Source organism: Nuphar pumila, chromosome 14, assembly GCF_984573655.1.
Source record: "Nuphar pumila chromosome 14, dmNupPumi1.hap1.1, whole genome shotgun sequence".
Lineage (NCBI taxonomy): Eukaryota > Viridiplantae > Streptophyta > Magnoliopsida > Nymphaeales > Nymphaeaceae > Nuphar > Nuphar pumila.
This window is the reverse complement of record NC_143262.1, coordinates 5,925,657-5,941,613: the sequence shown is the minus strand read 5'-3', so window position 1 is coordinate 5,941,613 and position 15,957 is coordinate 5,925,657. Positions and strand designations below refer to the sequence as shown.

Sequence of the window (15,957 nt, the reverse complement as noted above, 5' to 3'; positions counted from 1 at the left end):
CACCTGATTTTTTGGCACAATTAAGAAATACAACTATTTTCTAAATAAAAAAAAAACTCACATGAACTTTGTTGTGGTTGATAAAAAATAGGTGGGCATTATTGACGAAAAATCGGTAGCAATATAGTGACAAATCTTGCAAAAACTATCATGAGAAATTACCCAAAAGTTAAAAATGGTAATTTCTTGTGAGTTTTTCATCAAAACATAAATTTCATGTTTTAAACATGATATTTATATTTTTATTAGCTATTTGTCATGAAAAGACGTGGTTTTTATTTTTGAATATTTTTCATTTATATTTTCTTGTATTTTTTTATAAGTTAAATTTAATTTTTATTTCTAATATTTTGCCAAAATAAAAAGCAATGTTTAAAAAAAAAATTCCTCACGAATTTTTGGCTGCCGATATTTTGCCGTTTTTAACTTTTGTCACTATGGATAGTAACAATGTTTTAAAGAAACAGCCCCACATCCAAGGACCACTTGTACCTAGCCAGCGTTCCCCTACGGAGCCTGGATCAGGTGCCATTAGGACACAGCCTCTATCACATCATCTGATGGCATCCATCCTACATTCAATCATAACCATTCAACAAACGGCTAGGATTATTTTTCATTCTCACTTGGATGTCAACTAATCCTAGTTGACCCCATTCTAAAAAAAACTAAATCCTAGCTGCCCTGATGCATCAGTTGGATGACTAGGATCAACAACATATATCAGAAGATTACAACCCATACAAGATGTTACATGATGGGATCCTTTTTTTTTTCCTATAGAATTCATACATATTTGATGAACAGATGCACCGCATTGAATTAGGCAATAAATCCCGGACCACAACTAACCATTCAATTAAGACTCTGTTTGTAAAGTGGTGGTTGGGATGTGAATTTATGCCTTTGGTAAAAACTTGATCAAAGTACCTTGGTGATGGATGTAAGCTGTAAATTCTTAAATCCTGCTTCTCTGCTCTTGATCCAAATCAATTTGGAAGGTGAATTGTATTTTACATTTGAAATCAGAAAAAGGATTAGATTAAGTCCAGATGTGAACATAAAATTGATAAGAAACGTTCAACGACATAAATATTAATTCAATTTGAATACTTAAAAGCACCCAATAATTGAGACTGGAAATGAAAAAAGTGTAGTTGGATGCAAATTAATGTTTATGATGGATCCACTATTGACATAAAATGTCACTTTGATTCGATTTGTTACAGTGAATCTAGTCCAGTATTCAAACCCAAACTTTATGCTAAATTTTTTTACTCGGATCTGGATCTATTATGATTCAGCCTATATGTGACTTGTTTGCACTGCTACTTCTGATATTACCATGTGTATTATTTACAATGGTGTAAACAAAATGTCTGACTTGTTTGCCCTTCTACCTTTATTGGATACAAATCCTAAATAAAGATCTAGATGAATATCCAGATTGTTTTTAAACTTTCTAGATCGGATTTTGTCTGGCTCCAGCTCTAGATAAACTGTGATTGATCTCCATATATACTTATCTCCAATTCTTCATGCATGACGCTCAACATGCAAGTATTAAGTGTTCTAGGAAAGCAAGTGAGACGATCTCCCATTTATATTTTCACGGAATCCTAAACACGGCAACTACCACCTACCACAGCTCCTAGATAGGGATGGCAGTGGGGCGGGGGACAAGGTTTCCACCCCCGCCCCGCCTCAAGATTTTATCCTCCACCCCCACCCCGCCTCCCTGGCGGGGATGGATTTTATCCTCCACCCCCGCCTTCATCCCCGTTTCATGTCCTCCATCCCCGGTTCAAACGGGGATGAGGCGGGGCGGGGCGGGGATATGGCGGGGAAAAGTGGTCGGGGCGGGGATATGGCGGGGATGAGGCGGGGATCGTGGCGGGGCAGGGAAAAGTGCACGTCCATCCCCGGATGGGGATGGATTTTAACCTTCGTCCCCGCCTCCATCCCCGTTTCATACCCTTCATCCCCGGTCCAAACGGGGCGAGGCGAGGCGGGGCCGCGCTTTCCCCCGGTCCACTGCCATCCCTACTCCTAGAGGCGAGCTGGTAGTTGCCAAATTCAGGATAGGCAGCTGCCCTGACACTTTTTCAATTGCATAAAGTCTCATCGGCTATTAGTTCCCAAACAAGAGCCTAAATAAACCTCAAACATGTTGTGCATCAAGCACCTGATTGCCCTCCATCAAGCCTTGGGCCCCACAACTGACAGGTCTGTCCCCAAGATGGAGGGTGATCAGGTGCTTAATGCACAAATATTTGTGTAATCATATTACACATGATCTTTTCACCCACATCATGAATTGAGCAACCTATGATCACACAATCTATCCCTCCCTCTCTCTCTCTCATTTATATATGTCGCTCACCCCATCCCCTCTCTCTCCCAATACTCTCCCCACTCTTGGAGAAAAAGAAAGTAATTAGAAGAGGGTGGCAATGGATGTCTCTAGGGTTCAGTCTATAGCATCGAGTGTCTTTGACACCATACCTAGCGAGTTCATCAGGCCAGAGAGTGAGAGACCAGGAGCAAACACCTACGTGGGGCCTACACCAGACATCCCCACCATTGATCTCAGTGGTCCAGATCATGACCAACTGGTTCAGAACATGGCCAATGCAAGCAAGGAGTGGGGCATATTCCAGTTGGTGAATCATGACATCCCTGAAGAGGTCATAAAGAAGCTCCAGAGTGCAGGAAAGGAGTTCTTCGAGCTGCCACAAGAAGAGAAAGAGTATGGTACTGATCCCAAATCCGGGAATCTAGAGGGCTATGGTACCAAACTGCAAAAGGACCTTGAAGGAAAGAAGGCATGGGCGGACTTTCTCTTCCATGTCATATGGCCTCCTTCACGTATCAACTACCGCATTTGGCCTAAGAAGCCAGATACTTATAGGTTAATTTGTCATTTTTGCTTCATTTTAAGTATCATCATCATCAACATCATGCACTGTCCCCTCTAGATCAGGCAGGCTTCACTTCATAAAATGGCAAAAGGTTTTACACATGGTCACAAATCCCATTATCAGGATTTTCTCGGCAAAGAAAAATCTAGCAATAAATTTTTAAAAAATTGTTTTGTTGGGAAAAAAATCTCATAAAGACACCAACATATTTAAGTTTTAAAAATACATAATATCACGATAAAATCTCACTATAAAATTGTGAGATTTTAAGAAATAGGCGATATTTTGAAAAGGTCACGAAAACATATGCAATACTTTGAAAATATTGTTTTTTTATTGGTTTTTGAAAATCTCATGATAAAATTGTGGGATGTTAAAAACAATAACGATAATTGTGACTATGGCTTTGCATGATTTTTACACGTAAGGAAAATGCTACCAATGTGCTGCATTTATTCCCGAGTGAAATTATTGTCGTAATCTTAGTATTTTGTAGACCCAAATTAACATATATTGGAAATTGTGGGGTCTAAATACAGAAAGAGGAAAGACTAATGAATGATTTTACTTATATGCTGCAGGGAGTGTAATGAAGAGTATGCCAAACATTTGCTTGGTGTGGTTGATAAGATCCTGGCAGGCCTCTCCCAAGGGCTAGGGCTAGAAAAAAATGCACTGAGAGAAGCAGTGGGTGGTGAAAATTTAGAGTTTCTGTTAAAGATAAACTACTACCCTCCCTGCCCTAGACCAGACCTTGCTTTGGGAGTAGTACAACACACTGACATGAGTGTTGTCACTGTGCTGGTGCCAAATGATGTGCCTGGGCTTCAAATCTTCAAAGATGGGCTATGGTTGGATGTCAAATACATCCCAAACGCTCTCATTGTCCACATTGGAGACCAAACAGAGGTTGGTATTTGATTTCCATAGGCAGAAGATATAGAGAAGATCATGAGAATATTAAAACTGAACAAGGTTCCATAGGCAGAAGATAACATGAGAAGTTCTTTCTCGTGCTTTTTCTCCTTGGATGTCAAGATGGCAACAGGGAAAACCTTTTCATTTGCTTATCACTAATTGATCCAATAACTGTTTATAGTTTTATAACCTTTTCTAATTATTATATATTAGTTCAAGGATATGAGAGTCACTACATTGTGCAATACTCAGGCACTCAGCCTGTTAGCACCGAGATGCATGTTTTAGTACCTGACGTCGACACCCACTTCTTTCATAAATGGCTCAAAGTTGGGGGTAGAATTAGATAGCTGGATGGTTAGGTGATAGGTCCCTTTATCATGACTGAGTGGTCCGGGGTTGTCCCCAGATTGCTGAGAGAAGGTTAGGGCCAACCCAAATACGAGTGCCCCTGGAGTGTGAGACCACAATAAATATGGCCATTTTAGTTCAAGAATGAATATGCCATGGCCTGACATTGCAGAATTTCTTGCTGTGACAGATCGTAAGCAATGGCAAGTACAAAGCAGTTCTGCATAGAGCAACAGTTAACAAAGAGAAGGCAAGGATGTCATGGCCCGTATTTTGCGAACCTACAGCGGACGCGGCCGTTGGGCCAATACCCCAGCTTCTGGATGAAAATAACCCTCCAAAATTCAAGACCAAGAAGTACAAGGATTACCAAAATTGCAAACTCAACAAGCTCCCTCAGTAAGGAGCTGCATGTTACTATGAGGAGCTAGTGTGGAGGAACAGGTCAATAGAATTTTTTTTAATGAATAAAAGAGAGCGTATGTTGGTTTGTCATTCCTGCTGTAATCCCTGTTTTACTGTTTTCGTGATATCAATAAAAGAATTTATCTTTTTTTTTTTGAAAGAATAATAAGTCAGATTTAATTAAAATAGAAAGGTTACAGGAGTGCTCGACAGGTAAGCTCCCAAACTCAACCGAACACCCGAGTATGGCCGATCCAAGTAAAAGAACCCTCCTTCCATTTTCTGTGAGCTCGACAGTTTAGCTCCCAAAGCAAGAGATGAAGGAAGTGGTCCGGTCCTTTTTTTTTTCCTATAGAATTCATACATATTTGATGAACAGATGCACCGCATTGAATTAGGCAATAAATCCCGGACCACAACTAACCATTCAATTAAGACTCTGTTTGTAAAGTGGTGGTTGGGATGTGAATTTATGCCTTTGGTAAAAACTTGATCAAAGTACCTTGGTGATGGATGTAAGCTGTAAATTCTTAAATCCTGCTTCTCTGCTCTTGATCCAAATCAATTTGGAAGGTGAATTGTATTTTACATTTGAAATCAGAAAAAGGATTAGATTAAGTCCAGATGTGAACATAAAATTGATAAGAAACGTTCAACGACATAAATATTAATTCAATTTGAATACTTAAAAGCACCCAATAATTGAGACTGGAAATGAAAAAAGTGTAGTTGGATGCAAATTAATGTTTATGATGGATCCACTATTGACATAAAATGTCACTTTGATTCGATTTGTTACAGTGAATCTAGTCCAGTATTCAAACCCAAACTTTATGCTAAATTTTTTTACTCGGATCTGGATCTATTATGATTCAGCCTATATGTGACTTGTTTGCACTGCTACTTCTGATATTACCATGTGTATTATTTACAATGGTGTAAACAAAATGTCTGACTTGTTTGCCCTTCTACCTTTATTGGATACAAATCCTAAATAAAGATCTAGATGAATATCCAGATTGTTTTTAAACTTTCTAGATCGGATTTTGTCTGGCTCCAGCTCTAGATAAACTGTGATTGATCTCCATATATACTTATCTCCAATTCTTCATGCATGACGCTCAACATGCAAGTATTAAGTGTTCTAGGAAAGCAAGTGAGACGATCTCCCATTTATATTTTCACGGAATCCTAAACACGGCAACTACCACCTACCACAGCTCCTAGATAGGGATGGCAGTGGGGCGGGGGACAAGGTTTCCACCCCCGCCCCGCCTCAAGATTTTATCCTCCACCCCCACCCCGCCTCCCTGGCGGGGATGGATTTTATCCTCCACCCCCGCCTTCATCCCCGTTTCATGTCCTCCATCCCCGGTTCAAACGGGGATGAGGCGGGGCGGGGCGGGGATATGGCGGGGAAAAGTGGTCGGGGCGGGGATATGGCGGGGATGAGGCGGGGATCGTGGCGGGGCAGGGAAAAGTGCACGTCCATCCCCGGATGGGGATGGATTTTAACCTTCGTCCCCGCCTCCATCCCCGTTTCATACCCTTCATCCCCGGTCCAAACGGGGCGAGGCGAGGCGGGGCCGCGCTTTCCCCCGGTCCACTGCCATCCCTACTCCTAGAGGCGAGCTGGTAGTTGCCAAATTCAGGATAGGCAGCTGCCCTGACACTTTTTCAATTGCATAAAGTCTCATCGGCTATTAGTTCCCAAACAAGAGCCTAAATAAACCTCAAACATGTTGTGCATCAAGCACCTGATTGCCCTCCATCAAGCCTTGGGCCCCACAACTGACAGGTCTGTCCCCAAGATGGAGGGTGATCAGGTGCTTAATGCACAAATATTTGTGTAATCATATTACACATGATCTTTTCACCCACATCATGAATTGAGCAACCTATGATCACACAATCTATCCCTCCCTCTCTCTCTCTCATTTATATATGTCGCTCACCCCATCCCCTCTCTCTCCCAATACTCTCCCCACTCTTGGAGAAAAAGAAAGTAATTAGAAGAGGGTGGCAATGGATGTCTCTAGGGTTCAGTCTATAGCATCGAGTGTCTTTGACACCATACCTAGCGAGTTCATCAGGCCAGAGAGTGAGAGACCAGGAGCAAACACCTACGTGGGGCCTACACCAGACATCCCCACCATTGATCTCAGTGGTCCAGATCATGACCAACTGGTTCAGAACATGGCCAATGCAAGCAAGGAGTGGGGCATATTCCAGTTGGTGAATCATGACATCCCTGAAGAGGTCATAAAGAAGCTCCAGAGTGCAGGAAAGGAGTTCTTCGAGCTGCCACAAGAAGAGAAAGAGTATGGTACTGATCCCAAATCCGGGAATCTAGAGGGCTATGGTACCAAACTGCAAAAGGACCTTGAAGGAAAGAAGGCATGGGCGGACTTTCTCTTCCATGTCATATGGCCTCCTTCACGTATCAACTACCGCATTTGGCCTAAGAAGCCAGATACTTATAGGTTAATTTGTCATTTTTGCTTCATTTTAAGTATCATCATCATCAACATCATGCACTGTCCCCTCTAGATCAGGCAGGCTTCACTTCATAAAATGGCAAAAGGTTTTACACATGGTCACAAATCCCATTATCAGGATTTTCTCGGCAAAGAAAAATCTAGCAATAAATTTTTAAAAAATTGTTTTGTTGGGAAAAAAATCTCATAAAGACACCAACATATTTAAGTTTTAAAAATACATAATATCACGATAAAATCTCACTATAAAATTGTGAGATTTTAAGAAATAGGCGATATTTTGAAAAGGTCACGAAAACATATGCAATACTTTGAAAATATTGTTTTTTTATTGGTTTTTGAAAATCTCATGATAAAATTGTGGGATGTTAAAAACAATAACGATAATTGTGACTATGGCTTTGCATGATTTTTACACGTAAGGAAAATGCTACCAATGTGCTGCATTTATTCCCGAGTGAAATTATTGTCGTAATCTTAGTATTTTGTAGACCCAAATTAACATATATTGGAAATTGTGGGGTCTAAATACAGAAAGAGGAAAGACTAATGAATGATTTTACTTATATGCTGCAGGGAGTGTAATGAAGAGTATGCCAAACATTTGCTTGGTGTGGTTGATAAGATCCTGGCAGGCCTCTCCCAAGGGCTAGGGCTAGAAAAAAATGCACTGAGAGAAGCAGTGGGTGGTGAAAATTTAGAGTTTCTGTTAAAGATAAACTACTACCCTCCCTGCCCTAGACCAGACCTTGCTTTGGGAGTAGTACAACACACTGACATGAGTGTTGTCACTGTGCTGGTGCCAAATGATGTGCCTGGGCTTCAAATCTTCAAAGATGGGCTATGGTTGGATGTCAAATACATCCCAAACGCTCTCATTGTCCACATTGGAGACCAAACAGAGGTTGGTATTTGATTTCCATAGGCAGAAGATATAGAGAAGATCATGAGAATATTAAAACTGAACAAGGTTCCATAGGCAGAAGATAACATGAGAAGTTCTTTCTCGTGCTTTTTCTCCTTGGATGTCAAGATGGCAACAGGGAAAACCTTTTCATTTGCTTATCACTAATTGATCCAATAACTGTTTATAGTTTTATAACCTTTTCTAATTATTATATATTAGTTCAAGGATATGAGAGTCACTACATTGTGCAATACTCAGGCACTCAGCCTGTTAGCACCGAGATGCATGTTTTAGTACCTGACGTCGACACCCACTTCTTTCATAAATGGCTCAAAGTTGGGGGTAGAATTAGATAGCTGGATGGTTAGGTGATAGGTCCCTTTATCATGACTGAGTGGTCCGGGGTTGTCCCCAGATTGCTGAGAGAAGGTTAGGGCCAACCCAAATACGAGTGCCCCTGGAGTGTGAGACCACAATAAATATGGCCATTTTAGTTCAAGAATGAATATGCCATGGCCTGACATTGCAGAATTTCTTGCTGTGACAGATCGTAAGCAATGGCAAGTACAAAGCAGTTCTGCATAGAGCAACAGTTAACAAAGAGAAGGCAAGGATGTCATGGCCCGTATTTTGCGAACCTACAGCGGACGCGGCCGTTGGGCCAATACCCCAGCTTCTGGATGAAAATAACCCTCCAAAATTCAAGACCAAGAAGTACAAGGATTACCAAAATTGCAAACTCAACAAGCTCCCTCAGTAAGGAGCTGCATGTTACTATGAGGAGCTAGTGTGGAGGAACAGGTCAATAGAATTTTTTTTAATGAATAAAAGAGAGCGTATGTTGGTTTGTCATTCCTGCTGTAATCCCTGTTTTACTGTTTTCGTGATATCAATAAAAGAATTTATCTTTTTTTTTTTGAAAGAATAATAAGTCAGATTTAATTAAAATAGAAAGGTTACAGGAGTGCTCGACAGGTAAGCTCCCAAACTCAACCGAACACCCGAGTATGGCCGATCCAAGTAAAAGAACCCTCCTTCCATTTTCTGTGAGCTCGACAGTTTAGCTCCCAAAGCAAGAGATGAAGGAAGTGGTCCGGTCCTCTGCACTTATCTCTGAAAATGCGGTTGTTTGGCTCTTGCCATACCAAATTCCATGCAGTCAATACCCATACATGCCACAAGATAGCTCTTTATACAAGGAAATGAAAAAAAAAAAAACACCATCACTAATTGATTTTCATACCAAGCGATCGGGTGTTGGCGATAATGAAATGCACTCCAATTCAACCATTAATAGAGACCATTGCTGAAAGGCCTTACCCACGGGATCACGCCTCAACACGATCTCTCACTCCTTCAAGCCCTCCGACCAGCAAGTATTCACCCTACAATATTTCCTTTTAACAATATGATAGAGGTCGGGAAATCATTTTTAAGAGGTAGGTTACGAAGCCACACACATCATGTGAAAAGAGTATTTTGGATCCATTCCCCATCACAATCTTGGAGAAGCAACAAAAATCTTGAAAAACCAATATCCAACCCTTCCATATGTTGGAACCTCCATTCCATTTATATGATTCATACTAATTCCAAGGCCAACCATCCAGTCCGTATTTCTCCGAGAACATGATAGCTACGATGCCCTGTTTAGTGCAAAACTCTCAAACCCATTTTGTTAAGAGCGCCATGTTAAATCAATGGAGATTGTGCAATCCTAGACCGCCCCATGCATCCACATGACGAGACATTACCTCCCATCGCACCAAAGCTTTTGGCCTTCGCTCCTCCCCCTCCATTCCAAAATAAAGTTTTTGAAAATATTTACAAACCTCTTCTCCACTTTTTGTGGCAAGGCAAAAATCTGCAAGAAATGATGCACTATAGTGAAGATATTATAACATACCAATTGGATGTGGCCTGCTTTGATAAAACCCAAGCATCACATGATTGTACCTTGGCCCGAATACAGTCCTCCACTCTTCCTCAATGCAACTCCCCAACGAAGTTGGAAGGCCTAAGTATTTATTGTTACGATACACGAAATTTGACCCATTTTTTTTTATATTCAAAAGGAGTATGGAAGACAATAGAAAGAAAACGTTGATGAAACTGAATTCAAGAGAAAACTTTTTCAACTCTGAACTGAACTCAAAATTCAAAACCAACAAATCATTTTCTTTTCATTTAAAAGAAAGTTCATCAATATATAGTTCATTTACAAAATATCAAAATTCAAAATACGTGAAAGTCCTTAATTTCAAAGAGCGCACAATGAAAGAACTATTTCTAGAAAGGTTTTTTGAATCCTGATTTAAAAGAATTTAATTCATATTTAAGAATTCATTGTACAGAAATTTTAAAATATTTCATTAATGTATTTCGAAAGTTCACATATAAAAACTTAAGTGAACTACAAGTATATCTTTTTATAAAATCGTTTACATGAGAGAATAACAAGGACAATCTAAATCACACAAAAAGGATAAGTCTCATAATACATAAGAGTGTCCCAAAATAACAAAACTGATCTTAAGAATAAAAGACTCTCCGAGTCAGCTCCAAAGATATCCTAGTGGGAACAAAACCTCTCATCCCACAATAGCGGTCATTGGTAGATCACTAGCCTAAACAAACTTAGACCAAGTTCAAGGCTCACACGAGTCTCACTCCCGTCTCCCTACCAAACCTGACTCGGCTTCACCTCTAACCAAGAATAAGAATGAGCACACATGAATGGACATATTTTATTATCTTTCATTAATCTTTCTCTTTTTCTCTCTACATGATGCAATTACTTACTTGTTTCGATATTAATTAATTATGTCCAAAAAGCACCATTGCTTGGGACGCTATAGGCTCACCGGTCTATGTAGGGGTATATTTTCAAGCATAGGTATTTTAAGTATTTTATTAACCTTAAGAATGCACGGTTACACTAGCACTAAGAGTCCAGAACCCTTTGTCAAGGATTCCTTTCTTTGAAAAAGTCGTAGTGCACTACTGCTAGCGTACGTAGTTGAAACTTCTCCATAAGGAGTCCTCGTCTCCTAAGCCTCCACGGTTGAGGAATGTTTCACCTTCAGTGACCAAAAGATGAGACCTCAACCATAACATATCAACCGTCAGCCTACAGAGTTGGTGCTAACTTGTTCAACAAGCAGAGTCCATTATATGTTACCCTATATTTCAGGGTGTAACCTTCAATCTCTATATAATTTTTTCATCCTTAAATTAACATTCATTATTAATTTAGTTTTTATTGTGCCCCTTGGGTACGCAGGGCCTTACCCAACAAATTACAATAAGTTCTTTAACTCAGAGGGGTACCTAGAGGGTGCCACACATTATAGGCATGAATCTAGGCGAAAGGTGGTCCAGGTCTGGTTGAGTTCTAACAAGATCCCAACAGGATAGAATCATGGGCTCCTAGTTAGCCCACTAGTTGGGTTAACTAGGTCCCAACCTAGTTGCTCTAACTACAAGAAAATGACAACAAAAAAGGGACACTGCCACATGGCAAGGTCTTGCTGACCCTGACAGCTCTAACCTGCTGAGGTTGGCTAAACTAGGCAACAACAGCGGCTGCTCTAACAGATAACCAAAATGCCTTGAAAAAGAAAAAAAGATTCAATCTATCATTTTTCTCAAAACAAATCACAAGAATGTCATCCAAACATTTAAAATAATCCTGGATATATCCTCCCATGCAGTTGACTGACCCAGTCAACTCTGGGTTTGATGACTATGTTTGAGACAAAAATACCTTCAAAACAACTTGGAATTGCTCGAATTACCCTCAAAACTTGTCAAGCCTGCTCCAAACTCAATACAACTCTGTTTTTAATGAAACAAAGACCGTTATCCTCAAAATTTTGATACAAACGAAACAACAAACTCAAAAATCATAAAATATGCCTCAAAATTTTTATTATCTATATATTACATAAATTGGAAAAACACCAAAAAAATGTTGAATATTACAATTCCATTGGTAAGGAGCCTATTTCACAATCAAAGATATTGGAAGTCGTAGATTGTAAGTCACCTATGTCATCATTTAGGACAAGTATGTCTCTTCGCACCATTCATATGCAACCCCAAAATTTCTCCAAAACAACTTATGATAGTCCACAACTTTCATATGTTGTCCTCTGTAGCCTCTCCAAATAGCAAGAGGTCATCCACAAACAAGATGTGAGAAATGCTAACACTATTAAAGACCTGACATCCCCCAAAAATGATAGTCCCCACCGTCAAATTATTCATGATCGAAAGTGCTTACACGGCCAATATAAATAAGTAGGGTGAAAGAGGATCTCCTTGACGAAGATCCATCTTAAGCTTGAAAGGGATACCACTCTCCCCATTCAATGAGACCTTATTCGAAAAAAGCTTGAAGCAAACCTTCAATCCAAAAAATCCATTTGTCACCAAACGCCATATTCTTTAGACAAACAATAAAAAATTTCTAATCAAGAGAGTCAAATGCCTCCTCGAGATCATTTTTTAAAATAAATGATGGCTTACCCAAGAGTTTGATAGAGTGGTAGTCTCAAGCGCCAAGTGCCAACATACATGCCTCATGCAATCTCCTTTCTGAGATGAAGGCACTTTGAGAGGAAGACACAACAAAATGAATGAAATTACTTTGGCTTCTGCTTATATTGATACTGTCTTTAATGTGGATGTAAATGTATGACACCAAAGGCTTGGTCACATTAACTTAAAAAAGATAAAAAAAACTTATTAAATTATAATTAATACCTAACTTTGATGAATCATCATTTCATAGATGTGAACCTTGTATTTATGGAAAAATGACACCAAAACCATTCTCACAAAATGTCACTAGAGGATCCGAATTATTAAAAATCATACACACAAACATATGTGATCCTTTCAAGACTCCAACTCATAAAGGAATGCAGTAGTTTATATCATTTAGTGACGATTTTTCTAGATACAGATATGTTTATCTTATAACTTATTAATCTAAAACATTGGATAAATTTAAAGAATATCATTAATAAGTCAAAAATAAACTTAATAGGAAGATTATAGTTTTACGGTCTGATTGGGGAGGAAAATATACCTTAAATGAATTTGCTGAATATTGCAAAGTCAATGGGATCAGACCACAAACTACTATTCTGAGCACACCTCAACAAAATGGTGTGGCTGAAAGATTTAATAGGACTCTTCTTGATATTGTTAGATGTATGTCATCTAACACTTCATTACCCAAAGTATTTTGGGGCGAAGCTTTACATACAACATATGTCCTAAATAGAGTTTCATGTAAAGCTATTGTCATAACCCCTTATGAGTCATATACATGAAGAAAACCTAGTCTAAGTCACATTCGTAGATGGGGTTCTACAACTCATATAAAAGTTATAGAGCTACCAAGAGATAAACTAGATACTAGATCTATAAGGTGTATTTTTATCGGATATCCAAAAGAATCTAAAGGCTAAAGATTCTATCTCCTAGATAAAGGTTTAATTGAAAGTAGAGATGTTATCTTTTTTGAAGACCAAAACATGGAAGAAGTTATTCCAGAAATAAATAAAGATGATCTTTTTTATCTACAGTATGATTCTGATGACATACAAGAACCTATAAGTAACGGCGGACCTTATGAAATCACAACTCCTTCTTCTTCTTCTCAACAGTCTCAGGTTGGACACAAACGGTCTAGAGCTCATCCGTCTTACTTAGATGACTATTATGTCTATCTATCGAAGGAACTGTGTTTTGTTTTAGACATGAATGACATGGAAGATAACCTGTTATATGGTGAGACAATAAACTCATGTGAGTCAACAAACTGAGAAAAAGCCATGGACGAGGAAATTGAGTTCATTGAGAAAAAACAGGTCTGAGAATCGACTGTTTTACCTAAGGAAAGGAAAGTCATTGCTTGTAAATAGGTATTAAAGAAGAAATTCAAATATGATAGCAATAGTAACAAATTTAAAGCAAGATTAATTGCTAAGGGTTTTTATTAGAAAGAAGGATTAAATTATGTTGACACATATTTACCGGTTGCAAAATTCACCTCGATAAGGATAATTCTTGCAATAATGGCTCATTACTATCAAGATCTACATCAAATGGATGTTAAAATCACTTTTCTTAATGGTGAGCTTAAGGAAACCATTTTTATGGAGCAACCTGAAGGTTATATAATAAAAGACAAAGAAAATAAAGTATATAGGTTGAAAAAATCTCTATACTAACTTAAGCAATCACCATGTCAGTGGTACTTAAAGTTTCATAAGGCTATTACGTCATTAGAGTTTGTGGCAAATAAGTTTGACCACTGTGTTTATGTCTGGAAAAGTGAGGGTAAATTTACTATTCTCTCACTATACCTGAATGATATTCTTCTGATTGAAAATAACAATGATATGATTATCAAAACCAAGTCATGGTTAAATTAACAATTCGAAATGAAAGACATGGGAGAAGCATCCTATGTTCTTGAAATTAAAATCACTTGAGATAGAAGCTCCAAACTGTTAAGCTTAAGTCAAGAAAGATATTTAAATCATATACTCAAGAAATTTAAAATAAGTGATTGTAAACTACTTAGAACACCTGTAGTAAAAGGTGTTAAGTTGAGTAAAAATGATAGTCCAGGTGATGGATAGAAAAAACTAAATATCTCTTATGATCAAGTTGTCTGAAGCTTGATGTATGCTATGCTTTGTACCAGGACGAATATCATCTTTGTTGTTGGCCTCGTTAGTCGCTACAGAGTAATCTTGCTTGGCCACACTGGCAAACAGTAAAAAGAATATTTTGATATTTAAAAGGGATTATAAAATTTAAATTATGTTTTTAAAGTAATTCTTTAGAATTAACTGGATATTTTGATGTTGACTTTGCAGGCAGCAGGGATGATAGTAAATCCACCTCTGGATATGTTTTCCTCCTGGGAGGAGGAACAATTTTCTGGTCTTGTAAAAAACAAGACTGCATAGTAAGCATATTCAGGAAGCTGAATATATTATATTCAATGTAGTTGCCACATTTGTCGTTTAGATAAACCGCTTTATTAATGATTTGAAGCAGGAAATAACCAATGAGCCAGTTCAGATTTATTGTGATAATCAGGCTGCCATTTCTCTTATGAAGAGTGTAGCTGATAATTCAAAAAGTAAACATATAATGGTAAAATACCATTACATTCATGATATGATTAAAAGAAATGAAATCAAAGTCAGCTACTTAACTACATCTGATATAATTGTTGATCCTTTAACAAAGGGTATATCAGAGAAAATGTTTTCAAAACATGTATCCTGTATGAGATTAAGATATGTTTAATATAGACATATGTCTAGATGAAAAACTCAAGTATATAACTTATTCCAGGATATTGATGCAAGAAAAATACTCCAATAGTGGGAGGCCAAATCCTGCATTCAGTTTTTTGTTTCACATGGCCAAGTGGGAGATGTTAGTAACCGTGACCATGTTTCACGGAGAACATTCACCCGTTAAAGAGAGAGGAGGGCCCACACTTTATTGACGGATGAAACTGCCTTGGATCAGGGGCTTATCCAGAATGATTTTCTCATTCTAGATAAGCTTCAGGTGAAACGACATAATTGTTGCTGGGGTAAACGGCTACCCAAAGGGAGGTAAACTCTCAATAACCCTCTTTTATAATTTGGAGGAGGGATTACTCACCATATACAGAAGCGTGAGTTGAAACCCCTGTTCTCTCTGTCATATCGATCCAACAATATCTCCATTAGGGTGAGGCAGTCATCCCAAGACGTGTTACCCCCATGGTCCATCCAAACACATCCAAGATATGAGTTGCTCGGACGCTGCACATCAGAGTGCAAGACAATTTTCGGGATAGAAACTTCGGGTAGCAGTGATTCAGCTGGTGGTTCTAGAGTGAGGGTGGGATGGGCAACGGGAGAGATCGGATCCA

The 15,957-nt window shown here is 38.7% G+C and overlaps 2 protein-coding genes across 2 annotated transcripts; both read left to right on the top strand.

The window, feature by feature from the left end:
- Positions 1-2,453: 2,453 nt before the first annotated feature.
- Positions 2,454-4,593, top strand: LOC149816173 (flavonol synthase/flavanone 3-hydroxylase-like). Its single transcript, XM_089987916.1, has 3 exons — positions 2,454-2,911; positions 3,503-3,830; positions 4,381-4,593. Exons 1-3 carry the CDS (start codon positions 2,454-2,456, stop codon positions 4,591-4,593), a joined length of 999 nt encoding a protein of 332 aa, XP_089844042.1.
- Positions 4,594-6,620: 2,027 nt separating this feature from the next.
- LOC149816172 (flavonol synthase/flavanone 3-hydroxylase-like) lies at positions 6,621-8,760 on the top strand. Its single transcript, XM_089987879.1, has 3 exons — positions 6,621-7,078; positions 7,670-7,997; positions 8,548-8,760. The coding sequence occupies exons 1-3, from the start codon at positions 6,621-6,623 to the stop codon at positions 8,758-8,760; spliced, it is 999 nt and encodes a 332-aa protein (XP_089844005.1).
- Positions 8,761-15,957: the final 7,197 nt, after the last annotated feature.

What these genes read in the sequence shown, in the direction of transcription:
- LOC149816172 (XM_089987879.1), top strand. Translation starts at nt 6,621, where the DNA reads ATGGATGTCTCTAGGGTTCAGTCTATAGCATCGAGTGTCTTTGACACC. An exon ending in AAGAAGCCAGATACTTATAG is followed by an intron (nt 7,079 to 7,669) that starts GTTAATTTGTCA and finishes TATATGCTGCAG; the next exon opens with GGAGTGTAATGAAGAGTATG. An exon ending in ACATTGGAGACCAAACAGAG is followed by an intron (nt 7,998 to 8,547) that starts GTTGGTATTTGA and finishes TTGCTGTGACAG; the next exon opens with ATCGTAAGCAATGGCAAGTA.
- LOC149816173 (XM_089987916.1), top strand. Translation starts at nt 2,454, where the DNA reads ATGGATGTCTCTAGGGTTCAGTCTATAGCATCGAGTGTCTTTGACACC. An exon ending in AAGAAGCCAGATACTTATAG is followed by an intron (nt 2,912 to 3,502) that starts GTTAATTTGTCA and finishes TATATGCTGCAG; the next exon opens with GGAGTGTAATGAAGAGTATG. An exon ending in ACATTGGAGACCAAACAGAG is followed by an intron (nt 3,831 to 4,380) that starts GTTGGTATTTGA and finishes TTGCTGTGACAG; the next exon opens with ATCGTAAGCAATGGCAAGTA.